Source organism: Amia ocellicauda, chromosome 13 (assembly GCF_036373705.1).
Source record: "Amia ocellicauda isolate fAmiCal2 chromosome 13, fAmiCal2.hap1, whole genome shotgun sequence".
Taxonomy (NCBI): domain Eukaryota; kingdom Metazoa; phylum Chordata; class Actinopteri; order Amiiformes; family Amiidae; genus Amia; species Amia ocellicauda.
In genome coordinates, this window is record NC_089862.1 from 25,798,068 (window position 1) to 25,825,924 (window position 27,857).

Sequence of the window (27,857 nt, forward strand, 5' to 3'; positions counted from 1 at the left end):
TCATCCAGGTACCAGGGACTGGACGAGCAGCTGAGTCCAGTAGTCGGTGAGGAAAGATCGGATTCGGTGCAAGTTGCTCAGGAAGAATCGACAGGATCTTGTCAGCATGGTGATGTACTGAGTGTAGGAAAAGCAGGATTGATGGTGAGTCGTAGGTTCTTAGTTGAAGAAGAGGGAGACTGTGTCATAGATTTTAAGAGAATTGAGAGAAAGAGACCCAAAGCACTGCTACAAGCTGAACAGCAAAAACAGGGACCTGGGAACATGTAAGACTGAATAAAATAGCCTCTTATTTACACAATTATACAAGACTTGCTTTGCACTTCCTTAAATACTTGTAGTATCTTTTGTATATATTTTTAAATGCATTGAGATCTATATTTCACATGTGGAGATGTATCTCACCCCAATCTGATTAATTTTAAGTTAATTTATCCTGCATTATGAGCTGCTAAAGACAGAGTATTCAGTCAATCTCTTACCCATCTAAGGGTGTCTTTACAGTTTGCTGTTATTCCTTAACCCTTTAATCTCAGAATGCAAAGCTTCATATATAAATCTATAAAGATAAATGTTGTATATATTCTGTGATTTACAAATATTATAATGAAAAAAGTAATAATGTACTTAAAAATCCATCTGGGGATCATCTCCTCAGGTAGCCGTTTCTTGTCTGATGACAGTATGCTCTGCACTGTCAGATTCTTGAAAGAACATCTCTTCTACTTGTTCATCTGAAAATGTTGCTAATGGAGCTGCCGCAGACATCCTTTGTTTCTTTTTATGAAATGATTTTATCTTTCCAAAACAATCCAAGTTATAAAATCTGCACATTTTCCCCTTACTCAATGAATCACACCAAGCCTCATTGATCAAACAAGACAACTCCTGTCGATTAATGGTGTTCCTACACAGAAATATTCTATCCTTTGTGCTTAGACACCAGCATGGAGTAACGGGACCTGGGGTGTAAAGGGTTAATGCTCATGATAGGTGAGGCTAACTACATTAGAGCTGCAGTAATGTGCCACAGATATGGAAACATACATTTGAGCTCTTCTCCGATATCTCTTTTCTTCCGTGGAGCTGGGGTTTTGCTTCCAGAAGAATCACTAAAGTTAAACGTACAGCTACTACATCTATAATGTTTTGTGCAGTTATTCTTTTGTAAGATTACATTACATGCCCAAAACTAATGGCATTTGGACCAGTTCATGGCCTCCTGTGTCTCCTGGCCAGATGGCAGTTTATAGTCGTCCATATTAATCTACAATTAACTGTTCTGTTTGATTGGTCTTAAGTATCTGCAACATTAAATAGCCTGCATCAATGTAACCTGGATCCTACATTTATCTATGGTACTATTTTCTATTATAAACAATAGACCATTAGATTCATATTAGTATTTAAACACAGCAACAGATTCTCCACAAAATTAATACAATTGTACCTGTGTTTTTCTCACCATAAACCTAGCATGACCACATTAAGATGTACATTTTGGAGGCATACGTAATGTATTTTGATATCCTGAGCATGTTTTACACAGGGGAGAAAAACAAGACAAACGTGAAAGTGCATTTTTGTCTTGTTTTGTTTTATTTTTTACTTCAACAGAAATATAGCCTTGTCCTGTCTAAAACGATAGTGCCACTCTCTGCTTGTGAAAGTTGGCTTAGATGAATGCAGCTCTTCGTTTTATCCCTGACAACCATTCCTTACCCTCAGTGTGCTATCTTTTACAGCAGCCTCCATCACCCACAATCTCGATCTAAGAAGCTGAAAACTGTGGAAGACGAGAGAGCAGCTAGCAAGCAAGTGGTTACAGAAACAGCCATAGGAGCAGCTACACAGGGCCTCAAGGTCAAGAAAGAGCCTGAGAGGACAGGCAAGAAAGTGGAGCCGCAAGAGATAGGAGAGCTGTCTGCTGAAGGAGTGCAGAGCATTAGTGAAATCCAGCAGGATCAGAAGCCCCTGGATGCAATCCAGTTCTCAGGTGAGATAACGGCTGATTATGTGTCACCCATCAATTGCATGCCCCAGCTGTCTCTGAAGCTATAAATCCACTCATGACAAGCTCTGCTCATCTTAAATCACCCAACCCTCCTCTGCTCTCTTCCTCCTCTCTCCCACATTCTCTCACTTTCTCATAAAGCATGTTGGCTTGAGAAATTGATTGGGATTTCAGATTCATGGAATGACTAGTGGATTAAGGGGTGTATTGAATAACTGGGAAGAAAGAGGACACATCATTGATTTTAATTTATATATATATAATATATACACACATATTAATTATATATATACACACACACATATTAATTATATATATATATATATATATACATATATACATATATTATATACATAATTGTGTCAGTTAAGAGTAGATCTACTTTTAAATGATTAAATTATGTGTTGGATCTGATATTGCAGCTGCTGGACTGTTGTCAGCCTTAGTGTATGTGTGGTGTGTGTGTGTCTTGAAGTATATTTGAATGCGTGTAATTCATGCAAGTGGAGATTTACAAAAAGGCCATTGTTTTACTTAAAATGTCAGTATTTTAATGCTTTAATTAAGTAATTTTATATTGAAAGGGTGCTTATAAAATTACTTACCCTCACAAGCTTATTGCTATGAAGATAAAACCAAAATTAGAAATACTATGAAAGAAAGCCAGTGATTAAAGTCTGTAGCAGAAGGGAAGAAAAGAAGGATATGAGAAAAACGTAATCTTAACCAAGAAAGTGTAGGTGTAATTATTACATTTTTAAATACATTTTAACATTTATTTATTTGGATTGTTTCATTTAATTTTTTCAGGTATGAAAGCTATTTTTAATAGTTTCCTCAACATGGCGCAAGTAAATTAACTCTTGTTAAATGCTTTTAGCACTTATTAATTATATTAGGAAACTAAATTGGGCAGCAAGAGTTTGATTTATTGCTTAACTAACTTGTTTTGTCACTCAGGGGAAAGCCAGACAGAAGCAACCACAACGATGCGCACGGTGAAAGTAAATGCAGCGAAGAACGACAGGATTAGGCATTCCGGTGAAAGTGACAAAGATTTCATCCCAACACATGCCTTCCCCTCTCCTTGTAATGTTGGAGAGGAGCAGTGTAAAGTTTCAACCACTTCTGAAAAAATGGAGGTAGAAGAAAACTCTAAAATTCTTCCCCCTGTTTCAGACCCACAGCACCATCCTATAGCAGCTCAGTCTCGAAGTAGATCCCCAACAAAAGACTGCCCAGTGGTGCTTTGTGCAGTGCTAGGGACTCTTTCACCAGACAAACACATAGAAAACCCTTCAAATCCTCAGACGATCACATCAGACGAAGCTATCGCGCGTACTTCGAAACCCAACAATAAGGATGGACGTAAATTACTTAGTCACATGGACTGTGAGCCACCTCCGCTGTTACAGGAAGAAAATGTTCAGACACCTGTACTCAGTGATGGAATGGGTTTTCTTTCAACAAAAGAACACATTGAATCCCGAACTCGTGGTAGTGCTGAGGTACAGTTAAACACGATAAAACAATGTACTGGTACTGTTCCAGCAGATATTAAGGATAATTCCTTAACAACAGCTCTAACTATTGGAGAATGTTCTGTTTCACAATCTGGTACAGCATCTCACAGCTCCTTAACTTCTAACAATGCTAAAACATCTCCTGTCAGCATAGCAGAACATTTGTGGCCTCCAATTCTAGATAATGATGGTATGAATTCATACACTACAACTCCAAGTAGTGAAGAGCATACTATCAGACATGGGATGAACAATGAAATGCCATCTCTGACTCCAGAGCTTAGTTATGAAGAAGACTCTCTGACTCCCTTGGTATGTCATGAGATGCCATCTCTGACTCCAGCCGTAAATTTAGACGTTAAACCACTCCATCCTGACATTTCCTCCCAAGACAATCCTCCAGCCCCAGTCCTCTGTAGAGAAACTTCTTCCTCCCCTGCACTCACTGATGGAATCCATCCTGTCGAGCTATGTAGTGATGTACATTTTCTTTTACCAGACAATGTTGTTGAAAGACATGTAGGTCTGTCTGAGTGTCCTGCAGTCAGTAAGGATATAGACATGCAAGGTTCACTAGGAAGTCTTCAGATGAAAGCTGACTCCCAGGAAATAAAAGTGGAGGTACATTCTGTGTCTCAGAGACCTGAAGAAGAACAGCAGACTCTAACTGCAGTCGTCCCTGGAACCCCAGCCTGTGGAGAACTACAGGGACTTATTGCTTCATCTAGCTGTGAAGGTAGAAGCTTTCATTTAGCTCCCAATATAGAGGAAATTTCTATAAAGCCAACACTAACAGAAGACATTCAGTCTTTAGAGAATGAACTCCAAGACAGTGAGAGCTCCCCAATATGTGAAAATGTGCTAAACCCTTCAGGAGAAGTAGTTGGTTTTGAAAAGAACACTCCTCCTCCCGTTGAAAATGTGAACACACTAACTTCAACTATTTGTGAAAAAGAGGATTCGCAGACTTATCACATGACTGGTATGCAGGAGGATGCCATTTTGACAGTTGGCAAAGACTTGAAAGCCCAAGGCCCATCTGAATGTTGTGATCAGGTAAAGCCTAGGGGTGGAGGAATCTGGGGCAGTCTGAGTTCTCAAACCCCGGCAGTATTGATTGAAAATGTGAATCCAGGAATCCCAGCAGATCTGACTGAAGGGAAACTTCAGGAATCCATGGGCCACTACAGTCTACATTCTCAAAGCCATATGTTTTGGAGTGAGGTGGAATCTCAAGGCCAGGCAGAATGCAGTGAAAGAAAATCAGATGTCCCAGAAGGCCCAGAGAATCCGAATGACTGGGGAGAAATGGAATCCAGGAGGCCGGTCACCTGTGCTAGTGAATCACTTTCCCTGTGCAGTGATTATGACCTCCACAGAATAGAGACGGAAGCTGCTGAGGCTTTGACCCTTTGCAGAGAGCTGACTACACATAAGTCAGGGAGCCAGGGTTTGGAGGCCCTCGGTCTTTACAAGGACTTCAGACCCGAGAGAACACCCTCCCGAGAGAAGGACTTTGATGCAGACCTTAATACCAGTCGGGAGGAAGAGACCACTAGCGTGTCTACAGAGGGGAACAACCTGAGTGACCTTGAGAGTGGAGGTGGTGACCTGGAACCAGGGGAGATTTCCACTGTAACTATTTTTAACCTATACTTTTTTCCTTCTTCTAAAAGTAATGTGTTTACATAACATACAGATGCTGATATTCCTATATCTGATAACGTAAATTATTATTTTTATTTAACTAATTTAGTTTAATTTAGTTTAATATTTCATTTCTAGTTTTTGTACAAAGGCAAGATTAGTACATGGTTTTCAATTTGATATGGATTTGTAGTCGCTTTAAAAAAATATTTGGATTCACTTTAGTTATAGGGAAATGTATAAGCCATATTGCTTCTGTTCTGTCCTTCTAGTTTCCTAATCAGGTGATGATCAAAGTGGGACGAAACAGAACTACGAAGAGCTGGCGCCTGCCTCTGCGTAAGCCTACAGCCCGAGCTGCACCGAGTGCTGTCAAACAACAGGCGGGCAGTGATGAGGGTAAGTCTCATAGACACTTCCCCCTCCTTTGCATTCATTCATTTCAAAATCTACTCTCATCGTTTTAGTCTCTCAGTTCAAGTCATGTAACTATTACATGAAAAAACAGCTTTTAAAATGTTTAATGAAAGGGCATGATTGTGTTGACTGAAAGATTTTCTTTTTCTTTTGCGGTGGCTGATGTCTTGTGAAACTGCTCTGCCTTCTTCCTGGTCTCCAAGGAAGTAAAGCATGCTTTGTTTCAGCTGGAGACAGTAAGATTCGTGTTCAAACGAAATCACTCATGAATTGTACATTTACATGTGCACATTCAGAGATGTGCATCCATTTGCAAAGGGAATTAGATTAATCCAAGCTTGGGTATTCTTTGCCCCATCTGGCAGGGGTTTTGAGAAAGTCTGTGTGTTTTTCAGGGCAGGGGTGTGTTCTGGTGTAATGTTTACTCATGACAGCTGCTATTGTCATATCTTTACCAGAAATACTCCCTGTTTTATAAATATATACATGGGAAGATTAAATCATAAAGTGTGCAGGTGTGACATTAAATAGAGAAGCTGTAGATCTAAGCAGCTGGAAACATCTTGGGGAGGCCTTCATCTAGCTGTGGATCAATATAGACTGATAGGGATGATGATGGTTCATGTTGTATAAATATATATACTATACTGTACTGTCCAGAAATATATACATTTGCATAGCCACACATACACTACCGTTCAAAACTATGGGGTCACTTACAAATTTCCTTGTTTTTGAAAGAAAAGCACATTTGTTGTGCATTAAAATAACATCAAATTATCAGAAATACAGTGTAGACTTTGTCAATGTTGTAAATGACTATTGTAACTGGAAACAGCTGATTTGTAATGGAATATCTACATAGGCGTACAGAGGCCCATTATCAGCAACCATCAGTCCTGTGTTCCAATGGCATGTTGTTTGCTAATCCAAGTTTATCATTTTAAAAGACTAATTGATCATTAGAAAACCCTTTTGCAATTATGTTAGCACAGTTGAAAACTGTTGTGCTGATTAAAGAAGCAATAAAACTGGCCTTCTTTAGACTAGTTGAGTATCTGGAGCATCAGCCATTGTGGGTTCGATTACAGGCTCAAAATGGCCGGAAACAAAGAATGTTCTTCTGAAACTTGTCAATCTATTCTTGTTCTGAGAAATGAAGGCTATTCCATGTGAGAAATTGCCAAGAAACTGAAGATCTCGTACAACGCTGTGTACTACTCCCTTCACAGAACAGCGCAAACTGGCTCTAACCAGAATAGAAAGAGGAGTGGGAGGCCCCGGTGCACAAGTGAGCAAGAGGACAAATACATTAGACTGTCTAGTTTGAGAAACAGACGCCTCACAGGTCCTCAACTGGTAGCTTCATTAAATAGTACCTGCAAAACACCAGTCTCAACGTCAACAGTGAAGCGGCGACTCCGGGATGCTGGCCTTCTAGGCAGAGTTGCAAAGAAAAAGCCATATCTCAGACTGGCCAATAAAAAGAAAATATTAAGATGGGCAAAAGAACACAGACACTGGACAGAGGAAGATTGGAAAAAAGTGTTATGGACAGACGAATATAAGTTTGCGATGTTCAGATGAAGAAGAAGAAAATTGGTGAGATGCAGACCAAATGAAAAGATGCCGGAGGAGTGCTTGACGCCATTTGTCAAGCATGGTGGAAGCAATGTGATGGTCTGGGGGTGCTTTGGTGGTGGTAAAGTGGGAGATTTGTACAGGGTAAAAGGGATCTTGAAGAAGGAAGGCTATCACTCCATTTTGCAACACCATGTCATACCCTGTGGACCATGCCTCACACCATGCCTTTCCTGCTACAACAGGACAATGATCTAAAGCACAGCTCCAAACTTTGCAATAACTATTTAGGGAAGAAGCAGTCAGCTGGTATTCTGTGTATAATGGAGTAGACAGCATAGTCACCGGATCTCAAACCTATTGAGCTGTTGTGGGAGCAGCTTGACTGTATGGTACCTAAGAAGTACCCATGAAGCCAATCCAACTTGTGGGAGGTGGTTCAGGAAGCATGGGGTGAAATCTCTTCAGATTACCTCAACAAATTGACAACTAGAATGCCAAAGGTCTGCAAGGCTGTAATTGCTGCAAATGGAGGATTCTTTGACGAAAGCAAAGTTTGAAGGACACAATTATTATTTCAATTAAAAATCATTATTTCTAATCTTGTCAATGACTATTATTTCCTATTCATTTTACTATATTTCCTATTCAAACTAATTTCATATACGTTTTAATGGAAAACAAGGACATTTCTAATGTCTAATGGACATTGAATGGTAGTGTATACTGTACAGTATTACATTAATATATATGTGTGTGTGTGTATATCCATATATACCGTACAATGCAGTATATATACATTTCCGACTTTCCAGAATGATTCCGTAAGAGCATCTGTAATCATCTGGGTTTACATTTCTATAGCTTTCTTTCAGAAACTTTGGAAGAAAGCATTGTTGCTCTGTTAATTATTAATATTTCTTTGTTGTGTCAGGTAGCACTGCATATGAAAGTAGAGCTTTGGAATGCTAAACAGTTTACTAGTTTAGTAAACAAAGCCTTTGTTTACTGCATCACATAGGGGCCAGCAAATAGAACTATAAAGGGCAGTGAAACTCAGACAAGGGGATATAGGGCTTCAATCAGCCTCATGTCTGAATTAGTCTGTTATTGCCCCTGACTGCTTCAGTATACCGGAGGGATAATTGCAAAGAAATTGAATTGTATGTACATGAAGAGAATTAAAAGCACTTCTGCTATCAGAATGAAATGCAAATTCAGGGGCTGGATCTCTGTTTTGTAAACTGTCATTCGGTTCTTAAGGGACTATACAGGCTGTTTACCAATGGGCTTTCAAGGTCTAACGTTAATTTGTTATTTTCATGCTTATTAAAGCAATAAAAAATGAGTTTTGCTATATTTTCAGAAGAATAACTGGGGTCTGTGTATTGATCAGAGGGGGAGCTTATTTCTCTCCTCTTGCTCTGGGATTAAGAGGAAAACGTGGCATCAGAGTGCCAATTGGTGAAGACGTCCAGGTGGGACTATATATTATAGAATATTACTATCGACATTTTCATTTTTACCAGATTTCTCCTCGGCTGGTTCTGGGGTTGTCAATTCATTCCCTAAGGAGACAAAGTGAAATATACTAACTTTGATCATGAGCAGTGAATGCAAGAAAATCAATAGTGCCTGTAAAAGGTTAGGTAGAACAAGCTTTCATAGTTGAATGTGTAAAAATAGCAAGCTTGTGAATAGTGCCCTTAACAACACCATAATAGCCATTAATTTGTATGTAACAAGCACTTGAAAAACACAAAGTGTACAAGAAACACACCCATATTGTATAGGACAAATGGTTTTCTGATTAATGTTTTTTTTCGTTAGCTTTAAATTTAAATTTATGAACTGGTGTCATCTTGTTTTCATAAGAGATCGGTGGACAAGAAGAGATCAATGACTGACTTTATATTTCTTACATGAGTGGATTCACAGGGCATTTACATTGTAATATGCTTAAATCCTATGGAATCACCAGTAAAAATGTGTGTTTATATGAGTCATTTGTAGTGTTTCCCTACTAGGAAACAAGATGCAAATGTATTAAAGTTAAGTAACTTAATTGGCTCTGGGGGTTAGATTATTTTCAAATTTTGTTTTCGTTTTCTTGAAAAAAGATGCCTAGCAGGGTTAGCTCTTTATTTCTGTCTTTAAATAATGTTCTTCCATTCGGCCTCAAGCGGTTTCTGCCCTATCTAATAATTTCTGCCACGTTTAACTAACACTTGTACATGGAAGACAGATTTGAAATCACACACAAGGGGGCTTTAAAATGAAGTACATGTCCTGCTAAATTTGTCTATATTTATTCTGATCAAGGACCATTTTTTAACCTTATAAAGGTCAAAGCATCACAGAAACAGAGGGGAATAACTCCAACCATTAATATATCTATCCTAAAGCATGACAGTTGAAAAATGCCAAAGCCTGCCTCCAATTGTGTTTATTTGACTGACAGCCCAAATGGCAGGCCAGAGTGTTTCTGGCTGCCTGAAATAAAGTGACCCTCGGGGAAAATGATCTAGCAGGGTCAGCACTTGGCAAGGTATAAAGGAGTAATGAGGCTTAGAAGACTCATTTTAATATTTTCTGACTTGTTTATTTATCTGCTCATTCACTTTCGAATGGCTTGCAGCCTGTTCTTCCCTACTACTTCAGGGCATCTTATTTTAAGTGGTACACAGGGAGAGCAGGGATGAGCTGGAAACTGAGGCCAAATGCCAGAAATCAGAACTTTGTTACTAAGATTGTTATGAGTAGCAGGCTAGGATTTATATTGCTTCTAAGCAGGAGATAATCAAAAATGACTGCATAGTTTTGACATTCTGGGCTTACAATAGTTTATAAAATTACATTCCCATGGTTCCCATATCTGAATACAAACTATAATTATCTGTGTTGCAAAGCTGTCTTGGAAAATCTGAGAAGATTGGCATAGATGGATGGCATCATGCATCAAAATGACCCCAAACCCGTACAACTGCCTACCGGTTTCTGTTCCATTATGGTAAATTCTGTTTTGTTGTTTGTGTTGAAAAGTGAAAATAGAAACATAATTTCAGAAACCCTTGACCTGATTTGCGGTGGGCCGGGGCCCTGTTTTAGCATCACATCCCGTGATAGTACAAATTAATCCCAAGGTTACAGTAGAGGCAATTGCTCGTGTTACTCTTTATGATTCATTTAAGACTAATAGCAGCTGTCGCATATTTTGTGCGATGACCCTAGTTATGATGGCTAGTTTCCCCTCTCAGGGAAATTTCAGTTAATGTCATATTGAACATTTTAAAACATGCCTAAACTTAGCAAATCAACAGACTTTTAGCCCATAAAAAATGTTATTCAGATGATTCATTATTACTCTAATTTATTTGAAGTGGTCCTATAAAATATGTAAGGACATAATATATGTAGGACAATGAGCACACAAAAAACTGTATCCACTGTATTTTACATCAGATAAAGACTCAAACTTATTTATTTTTGATACCATAAGTATCTGATTTAACTAATACTGTAACTAAATGACAATGTTTCATTTTAAATGACCTGTTTATTTATACAGTAATTTAGAGCAGACAATATTATACCACCCTGCTGAAGACGGACAGCATCTAGTGAGATGTGCTCTTAGGCAGATGGCCTCTCTGCACAGTGTGAAACAGAACAGAAGAGTTAACTGCTGGGTAATGAGACAAGAGTCCTCCTGCTGGCTGCGCCAAAGCAGGTCTAGGCAATGCAGCACCTGGCCAGTTGAGGAGCTGGGATTGTGTCCAGTGATCTTCCCCTTATAGGGCTTATCCTGCACCATGGGAGGTGGCCTTCCATAGCAGACAAGTAGAACAACAAGTAGTTTTCTTCTTCGTCTGTAGTCGATGATGGGATGGGTTGGGGCTGGTTGTGGAGGTGTTACATTTCAAACACTACTTGTGTTTGTATTGCAGCACAGTACCATTCATCTGTATTGCAGTGGTTATCTTCCTCATAACTTAGTACTCAGAATAATATATATATATATATATATATATATATATATATATATATATATATATATATATATATATATATATATATATATATATATATATAATCCTCAGGCAAACAAACAGGGTTAATCTTTCCATAGTAGTGCCTGTAAAAAACAAATAGGGTTATGGACTAAGGGTCACACTGAAGAAAATGATACTTGATAGAAAAAATAAATACAAAAAGCAACAAGATACTGGCAGTGTTATCGAGAGCATGTATGTTAATACTGTGTTCTGGTTCAAAATATATTCTAACAGCCTAAATTGCTTGTCCTTTCAGCTTTGATGATGAGTTATAGAGCATAATGCCTCCCAATACTGAGATAATGCTCAAGAACCTGAAAAAAATAACAGATGCTCCTGTACTATTCAGAGAGGAGGGAAGTCAGCAAAAGAACATTGGTGTAATAACCTAGAGCATAACAAATATGTTGAGATTGCAAAAGAAAAATGTACTTTCAACGTGTCTATGGCTGTTCAGATCCGATCAATTTGAGAGTAGGATTTGGCATTTTTTCCATTTAGCAGATATTTTTTCATGGAGGGATTTTGAGTTGAAGTGAATAAGCAGAATGTATCTGTGACTAACTGTGTTATCTATTTGTTTTTCTTGTCCTTTTTGATTCTGTTTTGGTATTTACCAGACTTCTTGTTTTGTTGGAACTTTTTGTTCCTTGAAGTGTATTCCCCCCTACGTTCTAGATTTGTTACAAGCCCAAGTATTAAGAATGGGCAAAGAAGGAAAAAAAAAGCTTCTGTTTTTAGATTCATATTCTGAAGTTGTCTTTGGTGATTTGTGGGAATCATTTCCCTAACAGCAGTATGGCTGCAGTATGGTTGTTGGAAGAGCTGGTACATCAGGGATAGTCATTAACAGTTTTTTTTTACCTGACACAGCCTTCATGTAGTGGCTGTGAGAAACACTGCATGTTCTCTAATAGCTCCACACTGTTATATTTTACAACTCTAAGAGCAAAAACAGCAATATTTATGTCTAAAGGGGAAGACCAGAACACAAGGCATTTCCTGGGAATGGTTCATTTTTAGCATCCTTGCTTTTCCTAAGTAATAAAGATCCACTCTTGATGTCTTTGTAGTGAACACAATGGTACTCCAATCCCTTGATTTTTTAAGGATAGACTATTAGAGAATTGCATTTAAATTATTAATTGGACTTGGGATAAACATATTCTAATACCATTAATATTTAATATAATTTATTTAATAGGAAAATACGAAATTCAGAGAGTATAACTAGGCTTGTTTGAATCCCCATAATTAAAAATCTGTTAGTAGGTTTTGGTATAACTTTTTTTTACTCATCAAATACAAAATAACTGTTGATCTTAAAATCATGCAATAAAAGTATATGTTGGATATTAGAATTTCCAACAAATATTTTGAAGAGTTGTAAGGATTTCTTTACACACCAGATTTCTTGACTACAGTTCTGTGCATGCTAATATTATATTATTTTATTTGGTAGTGAGATGTAAGGTATATTGCATTATTGCACTGTGGTATCATATATTCATAAGCAACTGTGTTTTGTTCCTATTATGTATACAACCTTAAGAGATATTATTTTGAAATAGTAACTTAGAACTCAGAAAAACATACAATCATAAATACATTTTTAGGAGGCCAAGATCATTTGGTAGAACCGCCTGGTTACGACATCGCTTTCTCTGGCACGAGAGTCACTCAAAGGCAGGATAACTGTGCTCCTCTGAGTTATGAGATTCCCAGTGCAAGAATTACTTTTTGTTTTTTCCCCAAACACATTGACGCAGCTGCAAAACCTCTCTTGGTTAAGTTCAAGCTAGTGGCCCCTCAAAAAAAACAGGAAAATAAAGTAAATGAAATCTGGAATGCTTCTCAAAATGTATCTTGGGTCATTACTTGCAGTTTTATTATATACAGTACTGTGCCAAAATTTTAGGCAGGTGTGAAAAAATGCTGTAAAGTAAGAATGCTTTCAATTAACTAAATGCAAAGTTAGTGAATAGAAGAAAAATCTACATCAAATCAATATTTGGAGAACTAACCACAGTTCTTCTGTGGATTTAGGCAGCCCCAGTTGCTTCTCTCTCTTCATGTAATCCCAGACAGACTCGATGATGTTGAGATCAGGGCTCTGTGGGGGTCATACCATCACTTCCAGGACTCCTTGTTCTTCTTTATGGTGAAGATAGTTCTTAATGACTGTCGCTGTATGTTCCGGGTCGTTGTCATGCTGCAGAATAAATTTGGGGCCAATCAGATGCCTCCCTGATGGTATTGCATGATGGATAAGTATCTGCCTGTACTTCTCAGCATTGAGGAGACCTTTAAAGGCCACTTCTGACCAGACTTCTCTGGACAGTAGATGGGTGTACCAGGGTCCCACTGTTTTCTGCCAATTCTGAGCTGATAGCACTGCTGGACATCTTCCAATTGCGATAGCACATCTGGAAACCCCTGTCTGCCTTGAAATGTCTGCCTGGGAGAGACCTTGCCGATGCAGTATAACTACCTTGTGTCTTGTTGCTGTGCTCAGTCTTGCCATGGTGTATGACTTTTGACAGTAAACTGTCTTCAGCAACCTCACCTTGTTACCTGAGTTTGCCTGTTCCTCACCCAGTTTTATTCCTCCTACACAGCTGTTTCTGTTTCAGTTCATGATTGTGTTTCAACCTACATATTGAATTGATGATCATTAGCACCTGTTTGGTTTAATCATACACCTGACTATATGCCTACAAAATCCCTGACACTGTGCAAGTGTACCTAGAAGAATTGATGCTGTTTTGAAGGCACAGGGTGGTCACACCAAATATGGATTTGATTTAGATTTTTCTTCTGTTCACTCACTTTGCATTTTGTTAATTTATATATATAATCTATTAACATGTCTAGTTTTCAAAGCATTCTTATTTTACAGCACTTTTTCACACCTGCCTAAAACTTTTGCACAGTACTGTGTGTATATATATGTAATGAATGTTAAATGCGTTCAAGACAAACTGTTAAAACTGATATTCTTTTTTCTTGGAACTGACAGTGAGACATTGTTTTGAGTGCACCAAAGTGCAGTTAGTTTTCAGATTGCCTTAACCTCTGTTGCTCCCCAGATTAGAGCTGATTACTGACCCTGTTTTCTAGAATTACCAGATGTTTCACTGACGGAAGAAGACGTACAGGAAGCTGAACCATGGGCCAAACCTCTTGTTCACCTTTGGCAAAATAAGAAGCCAAATTTCTTGGCAGAGAAAGAATACAATGCAGCTGCTGCCAAAACCGAGCCATACTGTGCAATCTGCACCCTCTTCATGCCTTATTACCAGGTAAAAATAACACTAAACTTCATCAGCAGCACAGAGATGACACTGACCAGGACTCCTGGTACCTTTTACATATATACATATATATAAATATATATATTGTAATTATATTATTGCTCAACGGGATTGTTTTAAACTTCAGTTTTTTTATTAAAAAAATAATGTAAATGCATGTTATAGTACTACACATATAACCTGTGAATAACAACTTACCCAGCTCAAGTATACTTTTTGGGTTACTATTTAGTTTTAGTATTCCACTTAAAGAACTACCTCAGTATTTTGCCCTGATGAAATACTCATTGTTATTATTATTGTTATTATTATCAGTATTATTATTGTTAGTAGTAGTAGTAGTAGTAGTAGTAGTAGTGGTAGTATATGTTTGTGCTTCTTACTGTTATACATGCCAATATATGTAATTATATATCATTATGATGATAATTGATGTTATTTATGCCACAATACTGCGGATATACAACACAGAGAGTGCTATTCATGTAGAGTTATTGTGAAATGGATTGCAGATGGTGCCCTGTGAACAGCATTATGAACATAATACAGAGATCTTGATTATGAAAATATACCCTAGCCAGAGCTCAGATTTATATCTTTTTTTCTTTTTGCTAAATATGGTTTGAGAGAGCTGAAAAACTACAGTTGTTATGATGAATGATAAAAAACATTTTTTAAAGTTTTCCTAGATACTTGTATACCACCAATATGAAATCGGATGCCAGGAACAACCTTTGATGAGGATTAAGTACATTGGCATAGAGATGCATGGCCACAAGACACTGAATTGGTGTATTTTTGAAATGGGAAAATGTCAACAGCTAATTTGGTTTGGTATTTTGGCATGGACACTAACAGATGGATTTTTTATGTATTTATTTTCTTCCAAACAGTAATTTGGATTGAATGTCCTGAATACCATCAGCAAGATTAAAAGATGTGATTTTGATCAAAGGTCTAAAAAGAACTAAATAAAATAAACAAACTTTTCCTTTTGTATTTACAGCCAGAAGACAAGCCTGAAGAAATCAAATTAGTGACAGAGTCAGTTCCTGCAACAGTGGAAGCTGCAAAGGGAGTGAAATCCAGACCCTTAATTCCAGAGATTTGCTTTGCGTACAGAGAGGAGAATAGTGAATCCCGCCCCCCCAGTGCGCTCCTAGAGGAAGATGGATCAAGCCCTTTGCTTTCTTGCTGGAAGTGCTGTGTACAGGTGCATGCCAGTAAGTATAGTCTTTGTCGTATACCCAAAAACAAGCTCCTAAAAGTTGTGTGATTTTCCATTTTCCCACTAATACTGGCTTGACCATGGCCCACATCTCAGTCTTCTACATGACCAATTACATTTTTTTGTCTGTGTTCTTGCAGTTGTATGACAGTGTTGCTCCATTGGATTTGTCAGGGTTTTGAAAGAAAATGAAAAATTTAAGAGAATACCCCTCTCCCTGTTTATTCTGATGTTGGTTACTGTACCTGTGGTTTCACTAACAGCAGATTGTGATAAGCAAAATGTTCTGCATTATACTTACATTTTAGATTGAGTTTCACAAGCAAAGGACAACACTTCAAGAGGTTGCAAACATGAGACAAACCTACAACTACTACTCCGAATTATTATTTTTTCCCCCAAAGCTTTAGTTAGTAAAAAATAAAAGGGAAAATGTCAACATTGTTTTTCAAAAAGCTCAATTCAGTTTGGCAGTGTTTCTGTTTTCTCGTATGAAGATCATTAGAGGTCTAAGCAACTGAAATATTTGTTGTATGTAATATGAAGGGAATGGATGGAGGTCAATGAGTATGTGAAGAGAAAACCACACATGATTCAGCGATTGGCTGAATAAAGTTCATTGTATGTTGGAGCTGAAATAATTAAGTGGTTTTGTGTTTTTCCGTAAACCACTACTCCCTTGGGTGAATCTTCTACATAAACTGCACACTTCCTCTGCAAATATGATTGCCAATACCACACTTCTACCACTTTCCCAGTATTTCTTTGGATTAGTTTATTTGTTGCTTTCCTTACTGGGTGAGTCGGCCTAATGGGATTTAAAGTGACTTCATGGAAACCAAAAATGTGTGACCTTGCTTATACAACATAAATATTGTCTGATTTTCTTTTACCAAAACTGAGTCTGTTATTTGAACTTTACGGATTTGTACAGTGGCCCCATATGGTGGCTTTTATAATTAATATCAGAACTTGCTTACAAAAGGGAAACATTTAAATTTGACAGGCTTCTGGTGAAACTATTGTGCTCTTACATTTTATCCATTTTATGGGTTGTGGGTTTGATCCTGCAGCCAAGGCTGAAATGAAACACATTTGTCTTTGAAATATATGTATAAAACTTATTTTGCAGAGAGGTTTATGGAGATGAATCACCATAATACATTTGTAAATGCCTTAATAAACTCAAAGCAATAAGCATTGTGTACTTTTATCTTTCTTTTCAAGTCGGGTCCCAACATTAAGCACTGTTAATGCATTTGTTTAATTTGCATCGTCTAGTAGTAGCCAACTACAGAATCAAATCCAAGCATTGTTGTGGCCAAGAGTGGTTGTAATGAGAAGGGCGTGTGTACTAATACTGGTAAAAAGACTACAGGAAGCTTGCAGTTTGTTGTGCAAAAGGAACAAAATACCTTTTTTATCGTGCCAGACCATGACAGAAAAGCATACAATTTCAAATGCCTACAGTGGCTTTTGTAAACTATTGGCAACCTTTGGGCAGCATTGTGAGAATCTCTCCCCAACCGGTGTTTGATATTGATTTAAATTCACTTTGAAATATCTAGGCTGACTGATACTAACATATTAAGTTATTATTATTATTATTATTATTATTATTATTATTATTATTATTATTATTTATTTATTGGCAGATGCCCTTATCCAGGGCAAATTACAAAATATAATCGCAATAAAAAGTGCAAAAATACAGTGCATAATACATTACAAATTCCTATTTATATAATACTGTGCAATTCAAATCATAACACATTTTACAAATTCCAATTTACACAAGTGTATACAATATATGAGGTCTTACATCCTGGATTGTAAAAGCTGATGAGTGCAGATAAGATGTTAGGTCAAAGTCAAGGGCCAAGGGAAAGGGAGCATAGGGGGAATCAAAATAATACGAGTACTAGTAACGCAAGGCAAGTAGTATGATAAAACGTTGTAAAGTGCTATCTTACAGGAGATTTAGGGTTGGAGTAACAATAGTGAATATTTAGAGTAACCTTCTTCTTAAGTAGGATATTGTCACTCTTATTTTCATCATTACTGAAAGTATTTTTTATCCCTTTGTTATATAATTTATCTAACTACCTATTTTATTTTTGTAATTTATCATAGCCTGTGTACCTTTGTTTTATTGTTAATTTTATATTTTGAACTTATGTTTGTGTCTGATCTATTCTAATGGATCGAGCTCTACTGGTCAAACATCTTAAAATAGTTATTCAATTGAGGAAAAGCAACTCTTAGTATATAAAAGCCAATAACATTGAATTTTATTGTCAGCTATAAATTATCTGCCCCAACATCAGCATTTTTCCACCTGTTGATTCCATGGTTGGGTATATGTAGTCAAGACTCTTCTCGAAAATGTTCTGCTGAAAAACCTGTATTGTGTCTCGCTTGAAAACAACACATAATAGAAATAGACTGCATTGAGATGTATATGCATGTTTGCTGAAATCTAAAAATGTCTCCATGTTTTTTGTTTAGTTTGTTAGTTTAAGATTGTTTTTTTCTTATAGCCATGTACACTGTAAAAGCTTGTACAGTTTACCATACTATGTCAACTGAGTAGCTGATATCTATAGCATCCTTTTCCTCCAAACTTCACGAGAAAAAAAAAAAAAAGATTCTTTATCTCTAAGCTCAAATGATTAGTGTGTAATACTTTATGAGGTCTGTGAGATACATGCAAGAAAAAGGAAACCATAAAACGTATCTGATGGAATCCCAAGGATTATCCCACTAACTGTCTGTTTGTTTTGTATTTGCAGGCTGTTACGGTATTTGTGCTCAGGAGGTTCATGGTGATTGGTCATGTGATCGCTGTGTGATTGGAGACTTGACAGCTGTAAGTTGAATTTCTCCTAATGTGTGTGTATGTACTGTGAAGGGAAGACCATGCAACATTTCTGGTAAATTATGTTAATGGCACACGATACATATTGGAATTAAAATAATTACAAATAATTGTAGTCTCCTTCTGAGAATGAGGCCTTACCTGCACTATTTCATATCCTGAACAGAAGTTCAGAAAAGCAGTTCAAAATAGTTTTCTGAAGCACAAAAGGGCACCGGGTCCTTCTTTATCCATTAGGATGCTTAATATATTATCCTTTTTTGAAATGGTTAAAAATACAGCTCCTAATGTGTCTACATAAGAAAAGTTTAACAACTGTGCTTTGCTATTGAAAAAAGAAACACACATGAATGTAGTTGTCATTGGCCATCACAGTCTCCAAACTTCAATTCAACAGTATGTTTGTAATATGAACCGAAATGAATGGTACACTAGCTGGAGAGATCCTGCAGTGATGATTGGAAGAATATAACTTTGGAAGAAGTTGATGCACATATTAAAAGGCTACAGGAAATGCCTCTAAAGCTAAAGTAGATTCACAAAACATAAATTTTAACATAGTATATTTGTGCTGTAGATGCATTCAATATTGATTTGTCATACAATTCTTTGCTTTTCAGTTAATTTGTATTAAGTGTACACCTGCATTTTCTTACAAAATCAGCTTTTATTTACACTTCATCAAGTAAAAGATATATTTTTACTTGGTTCACTTAATTCCTAAAACAAGAGATGTGTAAGGAATGAATTCCAAAACCTATATTATATAGTGATTTATATATACTACTCCATAAATAGTTAATTTAATTTTGCATTCCATTTCATAATTGCAAATCAATTGTTTTAGGAAATAAAGCTTTTTCCACACCTGAACTGGTTGGAAAAAAGTATATGTATAATTTTATTCATGTGCACAAATTAGAAATACACCAAAGAAAGTTGCCTTTAGGCAGTAATAACAATTAGGAAATATTAATCTTGAGTAAAATAATAAATTGCATTTTCTTTTGTATTCAAATGAAGTGATCACTAATGTATGAATTTCAAACTGTAGATTACGGTTTAAATATTTCATGGAGGTTAGTGTGTTGGGGGGGAGTGGGGGGGTGCATACATTGATATGCATCATTTTTTGGCTTTATGAGGGATACATTTTGAATTAAATTGCCTTGATATTAATTTTTTTCCATTAATTTTTGCCGAAGGCGAGGTCTTGTCAGGATTGAAGTTAAGTCTCCTTGGAATCTGTCAGATAGTTTTGTTCTTTTTTTTTTCTTCATGAGAGGTTGTTATTATTGTATGGTATTTTAAGATTTTCACAAAAAAATGAAAAGTGTTGTGTCATAGCAGCCCTTTAATTAGGTACCTTAAAATTCAGTCTTCATAAAATAAACTTTCCTTTCCACATTCAGACCCATATGTGGAAAGAAATCTTGAATAGGATGTAGGGAAATATATCAGTGTGGCACGGGTTCCGAACAGGTCTCCTGTAATGAGTAACAGAGGACTGGGCAGTGTCGTATCGTTTCCCTACCTGCCATCCCTGGTGTACCATGGGAATTCTTTCTAGATGTTTTTTGTTTGTTTTGTTTTTCTGAAACACATATTCACCCTAGCAAACCTAGTGATGAAAAAAGGAAAGAAACAAAAACAAACTAAGAATGAACAAAAACAACAGAGGTTGGTCATGAGTCACACATATGCAGAAACGCATAATTTAAACAGAGAAAAAATACTTAATTTGTTTATTTCGAACTTTAGATACGCCTCCTCGAAATGTAATACAATGTTTGTGGAGTCACTACTGGGCAGGTCAACAGGTTCCCAAGGATTCAACCCCTCAAGAGTTTTCTGAAATGATCTCTTTTTATTCAGTGTCTTAGACTAAACATAGAAATCAAGGATCTGAGGCCTTTGTCAATGACACATAAAGACACAAACAGCACAAACAATATTAAATTAACAATATATTCAATGCATCTTTCACAACTAACTCAAAATCTGAGAGTTATTTTAGACATTTGGAAAAGATATATGATGCAGTAATAACCGGCACATCTATATTGGTCTTCAAGAAAATAACTATAAAACTTTAAACTGCAGACAAACATCCAAAGTTTTCAATTCTGTGTAATATAGTGCCTCCAGTGCCAAAAGTAAAATAATGAAATTATAGTCAAATTAGTGGTTATGTTATTGATTCTGTGAAAAATAGTTAAAACATTTAAAATAGATAATAGCAATACAACTGAATTAGTATGTGGCACATCAACTTTTCTCAGTGGGTACTAGAAAGACATGTCAGGTGATAGCACTGTGATGGCCTTCCCATTGAATTTGTCTTTTTCAACATAAAACATATTTTATGAGCGTTCAATATATATTCATCAGCAGCATGTCTGAAAATATAGTGGAAAGGCTATTTTCACTAAAGTTATTAGACAATGAATTAACAAAATACATTTCAAACTACATTGTTCTCCAGATGTTTTCAGGAAGAAACAGCTGTATTATGTGCAGTCTTGCAGGTTTTGGACACTGTACACAGTACGTTATCTACTACATGAACAGTTCCTTTAAAATGTTTCAGTAATTCTTCAAGCATTGCTTCAATACAGCAACAGGGATACTATTTAAATGCACATGTAAAGGTGCAGTGAGAGAGAAGGATTACACACACCTATTGTGTTCTGGTAAAATTGTCAGCAGATGCACTACCGCAAAGCTCAGTGACAGATTGACCAATGTTGACCCCCCCCCCCCCGAGCCGTATACTCGGACACAACTCACACTTACATTTGTTTTATTCAGTTGGTTGAACATGACCATTTAATGTTATACCATCCTCTCATCTATAGAAAAGCAATAGCATGTTGAGTGCTCTGCGTGTCTTGACAGATGAATGTGCTGGTGTTGTTTCTTAAACATAGCTATGCCTTAAATGATGACTTAACAATACCGTGTGTTTATTTGCTTTTCATTTTTTTTTTTTTTTCTCTTTTATATCTCAGTCAACTTAAATGAAAGGCTTCATCCCTAAGAGTGTATCTGGGTTTTGAAAACTCCCCAGAACCGAATAAGGTTTAAATGAATTGTCAGTGTAAATTTTAGAAGGCAGCTTATGTTGCTTTTCATGATCACCCATCTCCTAGGTTTCCACGGTAAACTTATGTCAGGATTTTTTTTTCTTTCTTTCTCTTTTATCAGATATCAAATGGTGTGAAAATATTTAATCAAGCATGTTGAAGAAATCTGATTGAAACAGCAGTCTGTTATATTTCAGACTTAGGCATGCTGGAATTATTCTTGAATTTCAGCAGAACCATCGTGTTGCTGGCTTCACTGAAGCTGAAGGGAAACAAATGCCTGTGTGAAGTCAAAAAGGGGCTTTAAGCTGTGTAGTATTGGCATTCGTTTAATTAATGTTTTGTAAATGGTTCTGTTTTCTTCATTTTGTCAGCATTAACACGATGCAGTCTACTGAAAGTAATACACAAACAGCCCGAGTGACAGCTTTGTGATATGTTGCTTTACAATTACAGTGGAGGTGACACTCCAATAATGGGCAAGTGTTTTACTCAAATAAATGGCAGTATGACTACCTTAATATAACCTGTTTACATCATTTCTATTCAGGAGTGCAGTCTCTGCAATCTGAGGGGTGGAGCACTGAAGCAAACAATTGACAACAAGTAAGTATTTATACTAATAATGATTTAACCAAGAGAAATATAATGCCAGATACATTTACAGATTCATCATTTAAATCACAGTAGTCATACTTAATTAAACTTTCAGAAATATACAATTGCTGATCTCAATAACAGATGATGACAGATCAGAAAAAGTATCTGAATATGTTTCACTTCAAGAGCTTTAGCCTTTGTTGGAACACAGCCTTGTCCCAATGATACCTTGACAAGAGTGAGTGTGTTCTGAAGGGTAGTCCGATCAGTGTGATTAAATATAGTGTTAAAGATATATTTAAGTCAAGCTATTTCCCTGTGTGCTGTAAAGGGGTCATGTTCAAGCTCTGAGGCATTTGTGAAAGATGTTGAATAGCCATACATAGTTTCCAAGCAGCTGTTGTTTTTCGTATACTGGCACACTTCACTTGGTATTGTAACAGAATCCGTAGTTTACAAAGATACATTTCTGTTCCAAAGAACATTCTCTTAGCATTGTTTCATCAAGATACAGTGTGGTTGAATTTGTATCACATAACTTACAAGGAGTAGTTGATACGTCCCATACCTTTAAAGCAATACCTTTTCAAAGCTCCAATATTATACTGAACTAGACCTTCTGGATCTCAGTAAAAATAGAAATATAAACTAATTTGTGGATATTCCGAGAACAATAAAAATGTGCTTATTAAATTGATACAATACCATCCTTAGATAAATGTATTCACTGAATTATAGAAATGGCATAGGTATACATTTTAAAATATTTATGAAGTAAGGCAGGTTAAATTTTTTGTATTGTTTAGGATGTAATGCTTTTCACCATTTTGCAGATGGGCTCATGTGATGTGTGCTGTAGCCCTCCCTGAGGTGAAGTTCACCAATGAAACGGAGCGTAATCCTATCGACACCAGCCGAATACCTTTGCAGAGGTACAAACTGGTGAGTAAAGCGTTGTTTACTTTCCACTTCCAAACTGATACAGTAGCATATGTTTAATTGTGAATTAGATTAGCAGTTTATGGGTGAGATGAGGTATTGGTATAATTCGCTAGCTTCTGACATGGTTTTCCTGTGTTAAGACCAATCCGAAGTGAACAAGATTCATGACCTTCAGTTTTAGCCATTATTCTACATTGCACAGACTGTGTGGCCCCTGAGCTCTGGAGGCATCGTGAAAAAAGGAGGTAAGGGTTTAATTCCTATGGGGATAACAAAACTTGATAATTTTACTCTGAAAGTAAAATTCTGAGAAAGAAGAAGATTTCATAAGCAGGGCTGAACCAACTCCTTTTATAAATGTGTATCATTCATAAAGAACTAAACCAAAAAACATGAATAGCATCATTATGATAATCATCACTAACCTTTGCAAATTCATGTATTTTTGAAGAACCTAAAAAATAAATAATAATAATAATAATAATAATAAATCCATGAAAATCTGTATCCCCATCCAATGTGATCATGCAAATTTCCATTTGTTGTGGTTTTCCATATCTCCTTTTCAGCTTTTCCTTGGTCCAACAATGGAAGAATTGTATTGCTATGTTTGTGGACCATTGCCATTTTACTATTTTTAGTTATGTAGTTATGTCAATACTTTCTCGTTTTCTTACCCATTTATTTGTATATGTACTTTGTTCCCTGTCCTTAAACTCTCCTGACATTTTAACTTTTATAGGCCTGTAAGGTGAGTTACCATTACCCTAAACCAGGAGGTAAATGGAACAATTGTTTTGCTGGTGTATAAACATGAGATATTGTAAATGCATGATATTACACTATTCTTCAAAATTATGCAGTGCCCTTTTTTGGTTTAGGATTGTTTTTTTTACACGAGAAATCATGAAGATTGGCTATATATAAATTAAAAGAATTAAAGAATGATGGACCTTAATCCCATATCAATATTATTTCTGGTAAAATTCCAGTGAAAGAAAGTTAATATATTTCCATCCAAATCAAAAATTTATTCTGATTCTTCTTTTCTTAGCTGTTATTCAATATGATTTCCATGTAAACCTGTAACTTTGACTGAAAATACATTTTGTGCTCTTTAAAGAGAGAAGGCTTTTCCAGGAGGAAACCACAATTAAAAATGTTGAGTGGATTATGGAAACTGCCCAGTTGGTGGATTTTGAGTATTAGAATACATAGAAATGTAGAGATTTAGACTTCAACGTTTTAAGCAGGAATTCAGATTGACAGAAAATTTCATTAGAAACTTCAGAGTTTAGATTAAGTTGAACTTCGTTAGTTTGGTTTTTTGCTTCGCCACGTGTGCCACTTAAATAAAGAGCATGAAGTGAATTTAGACATATTTACATTTACACCAACAAGCACACATCAATGTAACAATAATGAAGAGAAAATGAACAACTTCAATGTTGTTAAGTATTCATTGCTATATTTTTAAAGAATGCAGACATACTTACAATACTGTGCAAAAGTTTTAAGCAGGTGTGAAACAATGCTGTAAAGTAAGAATGCTTTCAAAAATAGACATGCTAATAGATTATATTTATCAATTAACTAAATGCAAAGTGAGTGAACAGAAGAAAAATCTACATCAAATCCATATTTGGTATGACCACCCTGTGCCTTCAAAACAGCATCAATTCTTCTAGGTACACTTGCACAAAGTCAGGGATTTTGTAGGCATATAGTCAGTGTATGATTAAACAATTATACAAGACAGGTGTTAATGATCATCAATTCAATATGTAGGTTGAAACACAATCATTAACTGAAACAGAAACAGCTGTGTAGGAGGAATAAAACTGGGTGAGGAACAGCCAAACTCCGCTAACAAGGTGAGGTTGCTGAAGACAGTTTACTGTCAAAAGTCAAACACCATGGCAAAACTGAGCACAGCAACAAGGTAGTTATACTGCATCAGCAAGGTCTCTCCCAGGCAGACATTTCAAGGCAGACAGGGGTTTCCAGATGTGCTGTCCAAGCTCTTTTGAAGAAGCACAAAGAAACGGGCAACGTTGAGGACCGTAGATGCAGTGGTCGGCCAAGGAAACTTACTGCAGCAGATGAAAGATGCATCATGCTTACCTCCCTTTGCAATCGGAAGATGTCCAGCAGTGCCACCAGCTCAGAAGTGGCAGAAAACAGTGGGACCCTGGTACACCCATCTACTGTCCAGAGAAGTCTGGTCAGAAGTGGCCTTTAATGGTCTCCTTAATGCTGAGAAGTACAGGTAGATACTTATCCATCATGCAATACCATCAGGGAGGCATCTGATTGGCCCCAAATTTTTTCTGCAACATGACAACGACCCCAAAAATACAGCGAAAGCCATTAAGAACTATCGTCAGCGTAAAGAAAAACAAGGAGTCCTGGAAGTGCTGGTATGGCCCCCACAGAGCCCTGATCTCAACATCATCGAGTCTGTCTGGGATTACATGACGAGAGAGAAGCAACTGAGTTTGCCTAAATCCACAGAGGAACTGTGGTTAGTTCTCCAAGATGTTTGGGCCAACCTACCTGCCGCATTCCTTCAAAACTGTGTGCAAGTGTACCTAGAAGAATTGATGTTGTTTTGAAGGCAAAGGGTGGTCACACCAAATATTGATTTGATGTAGATTTTTCTTTTGTTCACTCACATTTTTTTTTATTGATTAATATAATCTTTTTGAAAGTATTCTTACTTTACAGCATTTTTTCATACCTGCCTAAAACGTTTGAACAAAACTGTAAGTCTTGATGGTAATTCAATGGAAAGCCTCATTACTCCCAGTCAACTACAATTATTTGTCTATGGTCATCTTGGCCCATCCACTGTGTGACACTTACAGTTTAAAGAAGTGGATCATATTCTTATTAAGCATGTGATTGTTCTCTATTTTTTAAATGAATGGTAGAAAATGCTGATTTAATGTGAATACTTCTATTAACCTTTTAATATTAACATTGTTTTGTTTATTTTTATGATTCAAAACTTGCATAATGATGATCGTAAACATTAACTATGGCCACACGCATTGGAGGGCTTGCATATTGTGAATAGAGAGTATGTAGAAACATATATACAGTAACTTTCAGTGGGCTTAGTCAAACATTAACTTACTGCAGCCAGATGTACACGATGGATCTAAATTAGTCACTTATCTGTTATTTATATGTGTTCTGATTTTCTTTTATTATTAACCTATCCAACCAAACTACATTGTCATGCACTGAAACTGCATTTTTTCATTTTGCATTGCTGTTGATAGTATTGCAGGATCCTTCAACTGTTAATAACTTAATTGTTGTATGGCATTCAGGGAAAAAAAACCCACATACAAAATCTTTCAGAAACACAGAAATAATAGCCTCTGGTTGTAAAATAACTAACATCAAACAACTAGGGCAAAGCTGCATCTTCTTTAAAAAAAATATCATTTCCAAATGAGTAAAACAAAGCCCCTTGTGATTTCAGTTATTATTGCAGTGCTGTAATGCACTCTGGACACGTACAGAATGGGAATTAACATCAGAAAGTAATTTTAAATGCACTTCCTGTTTTAGCCCCTTCGATTTCTGATACTGCTCACAAATATGATGGCACCGAATACAGATACACATACAAATTGTGGACCTCTGCAAATCCTTGCTTAAATGTAAAGTTATATTTAATATGTAATATTTCATATTTCAATGTTTCAACTAGTCTCCTGTGATGGCCTGTTGCCCCATCCTGGCTGTAGCCTGTCCTGTGTCTACATTGTCTACAATGATAATAGTTTCCTTTATATCTATTAATTATATTTGTAGGAAGAGTATATGAACAAAGGGCATTGTATACTCTTGACCTCTTATTATGTGAGATTGGTGGTCTTGGACTGGTCATTAAACTCCTTTAGTCAGGTTTGTTTATGGTGTTCGATGGTTCAGAATGGATTAGGATTGGATGTCCTAGTATAGAAGTATGTACCTTATTCTTACAGCATTTGATTAATGCTCATATGCGTTTCAACTTGTATGTCCTCTACCTTGGTTTTCTTTTTTCTTTCTTTTTTTGTAATGAAGGAAATTGTCAGAAACATGAGTTCAACAGAATAAAATGGCAAGAGAGCAAAGAGGTGTAAAATAGTATACATTCCATTTTATCTGTGTTATAGCTGTATTTTTTCCCCATCAACTTCATGTTCGGTTTCTTTTGTTCTCGTCTTATCCGCAGTGAAATGGTTGAGCGGTGCTGTCCCTTAAAAGTTGTTCTGAAACCCAGGGAGGCGGCCTCCCGCTGTGCAGATAAACAGATTGGTGCAATAACAGTGTTTTCAAAACACGACTGATGGCACTGATGGCTCTTTATTGTTTGGGAACATGTGAAAGGCAGTTATGGCATTCTGAGAATACTAATGTGTTTCAGACTTCAGACTTTCATATATTGATGCGACTTCAAAATGAGAAGAGAGAGAAACACTTGAGTTTAATTGCTTGCTGTGTGCTCCGTGACCTGGTGATTCATGCACAATCCCTGTCTTTGTGTGCATCTTGTAGATTCAACTGTACATC

General features: G+C 36.6%; 1 protein-coding gene across 2 annotated transcripts in view; it reads left to right on the forward strand.

Moving 5' to 3' along the window:
• The window catches only part of kdm4c (lysine (K)-specific demethylase 4C), a 209,996-nt gene that overhangs the window by 98,670 nt on the left and 83,469 nt on the right, over window positions 1-27,857 (forward strand). For both annotated transcript variants that reach the window (XM_066720364.1, XM_066720363.1), the window contains exons 10-17: window positions 1,746-1,996; window positions 2,975-5,172; window positions 5,457-5,583; window positions 14,358-14,539; window positions 15,558-15,774; window positions 18,572-18,648; window positions 22,294-22,349; window positions 23,177-23,285. In XM_066720364.1, coding sequence (XP_066576461.1) covers window positions 1,746-1,996; window positions 2,975-5,172; window positions 5,457-5,583; window positions 14,358-14,539; window positions 15,558-15,774; window positions 18,572-18,648; window positions 22,294-22,349; window positions 23,177-23,285 — 3,217 coding nt within the window. The remainder of the gene's footprint in view (window positions 1-1,745; window positions 1,997-2,974; window positions 5,173-5,456; window positions 5,584-14,357; window positions 14,540-15,557; window positions 15,775-18,571; window positions 18,649-22,293; window positions 22,350-23,176; window positions 23,286-27,857) is intronic.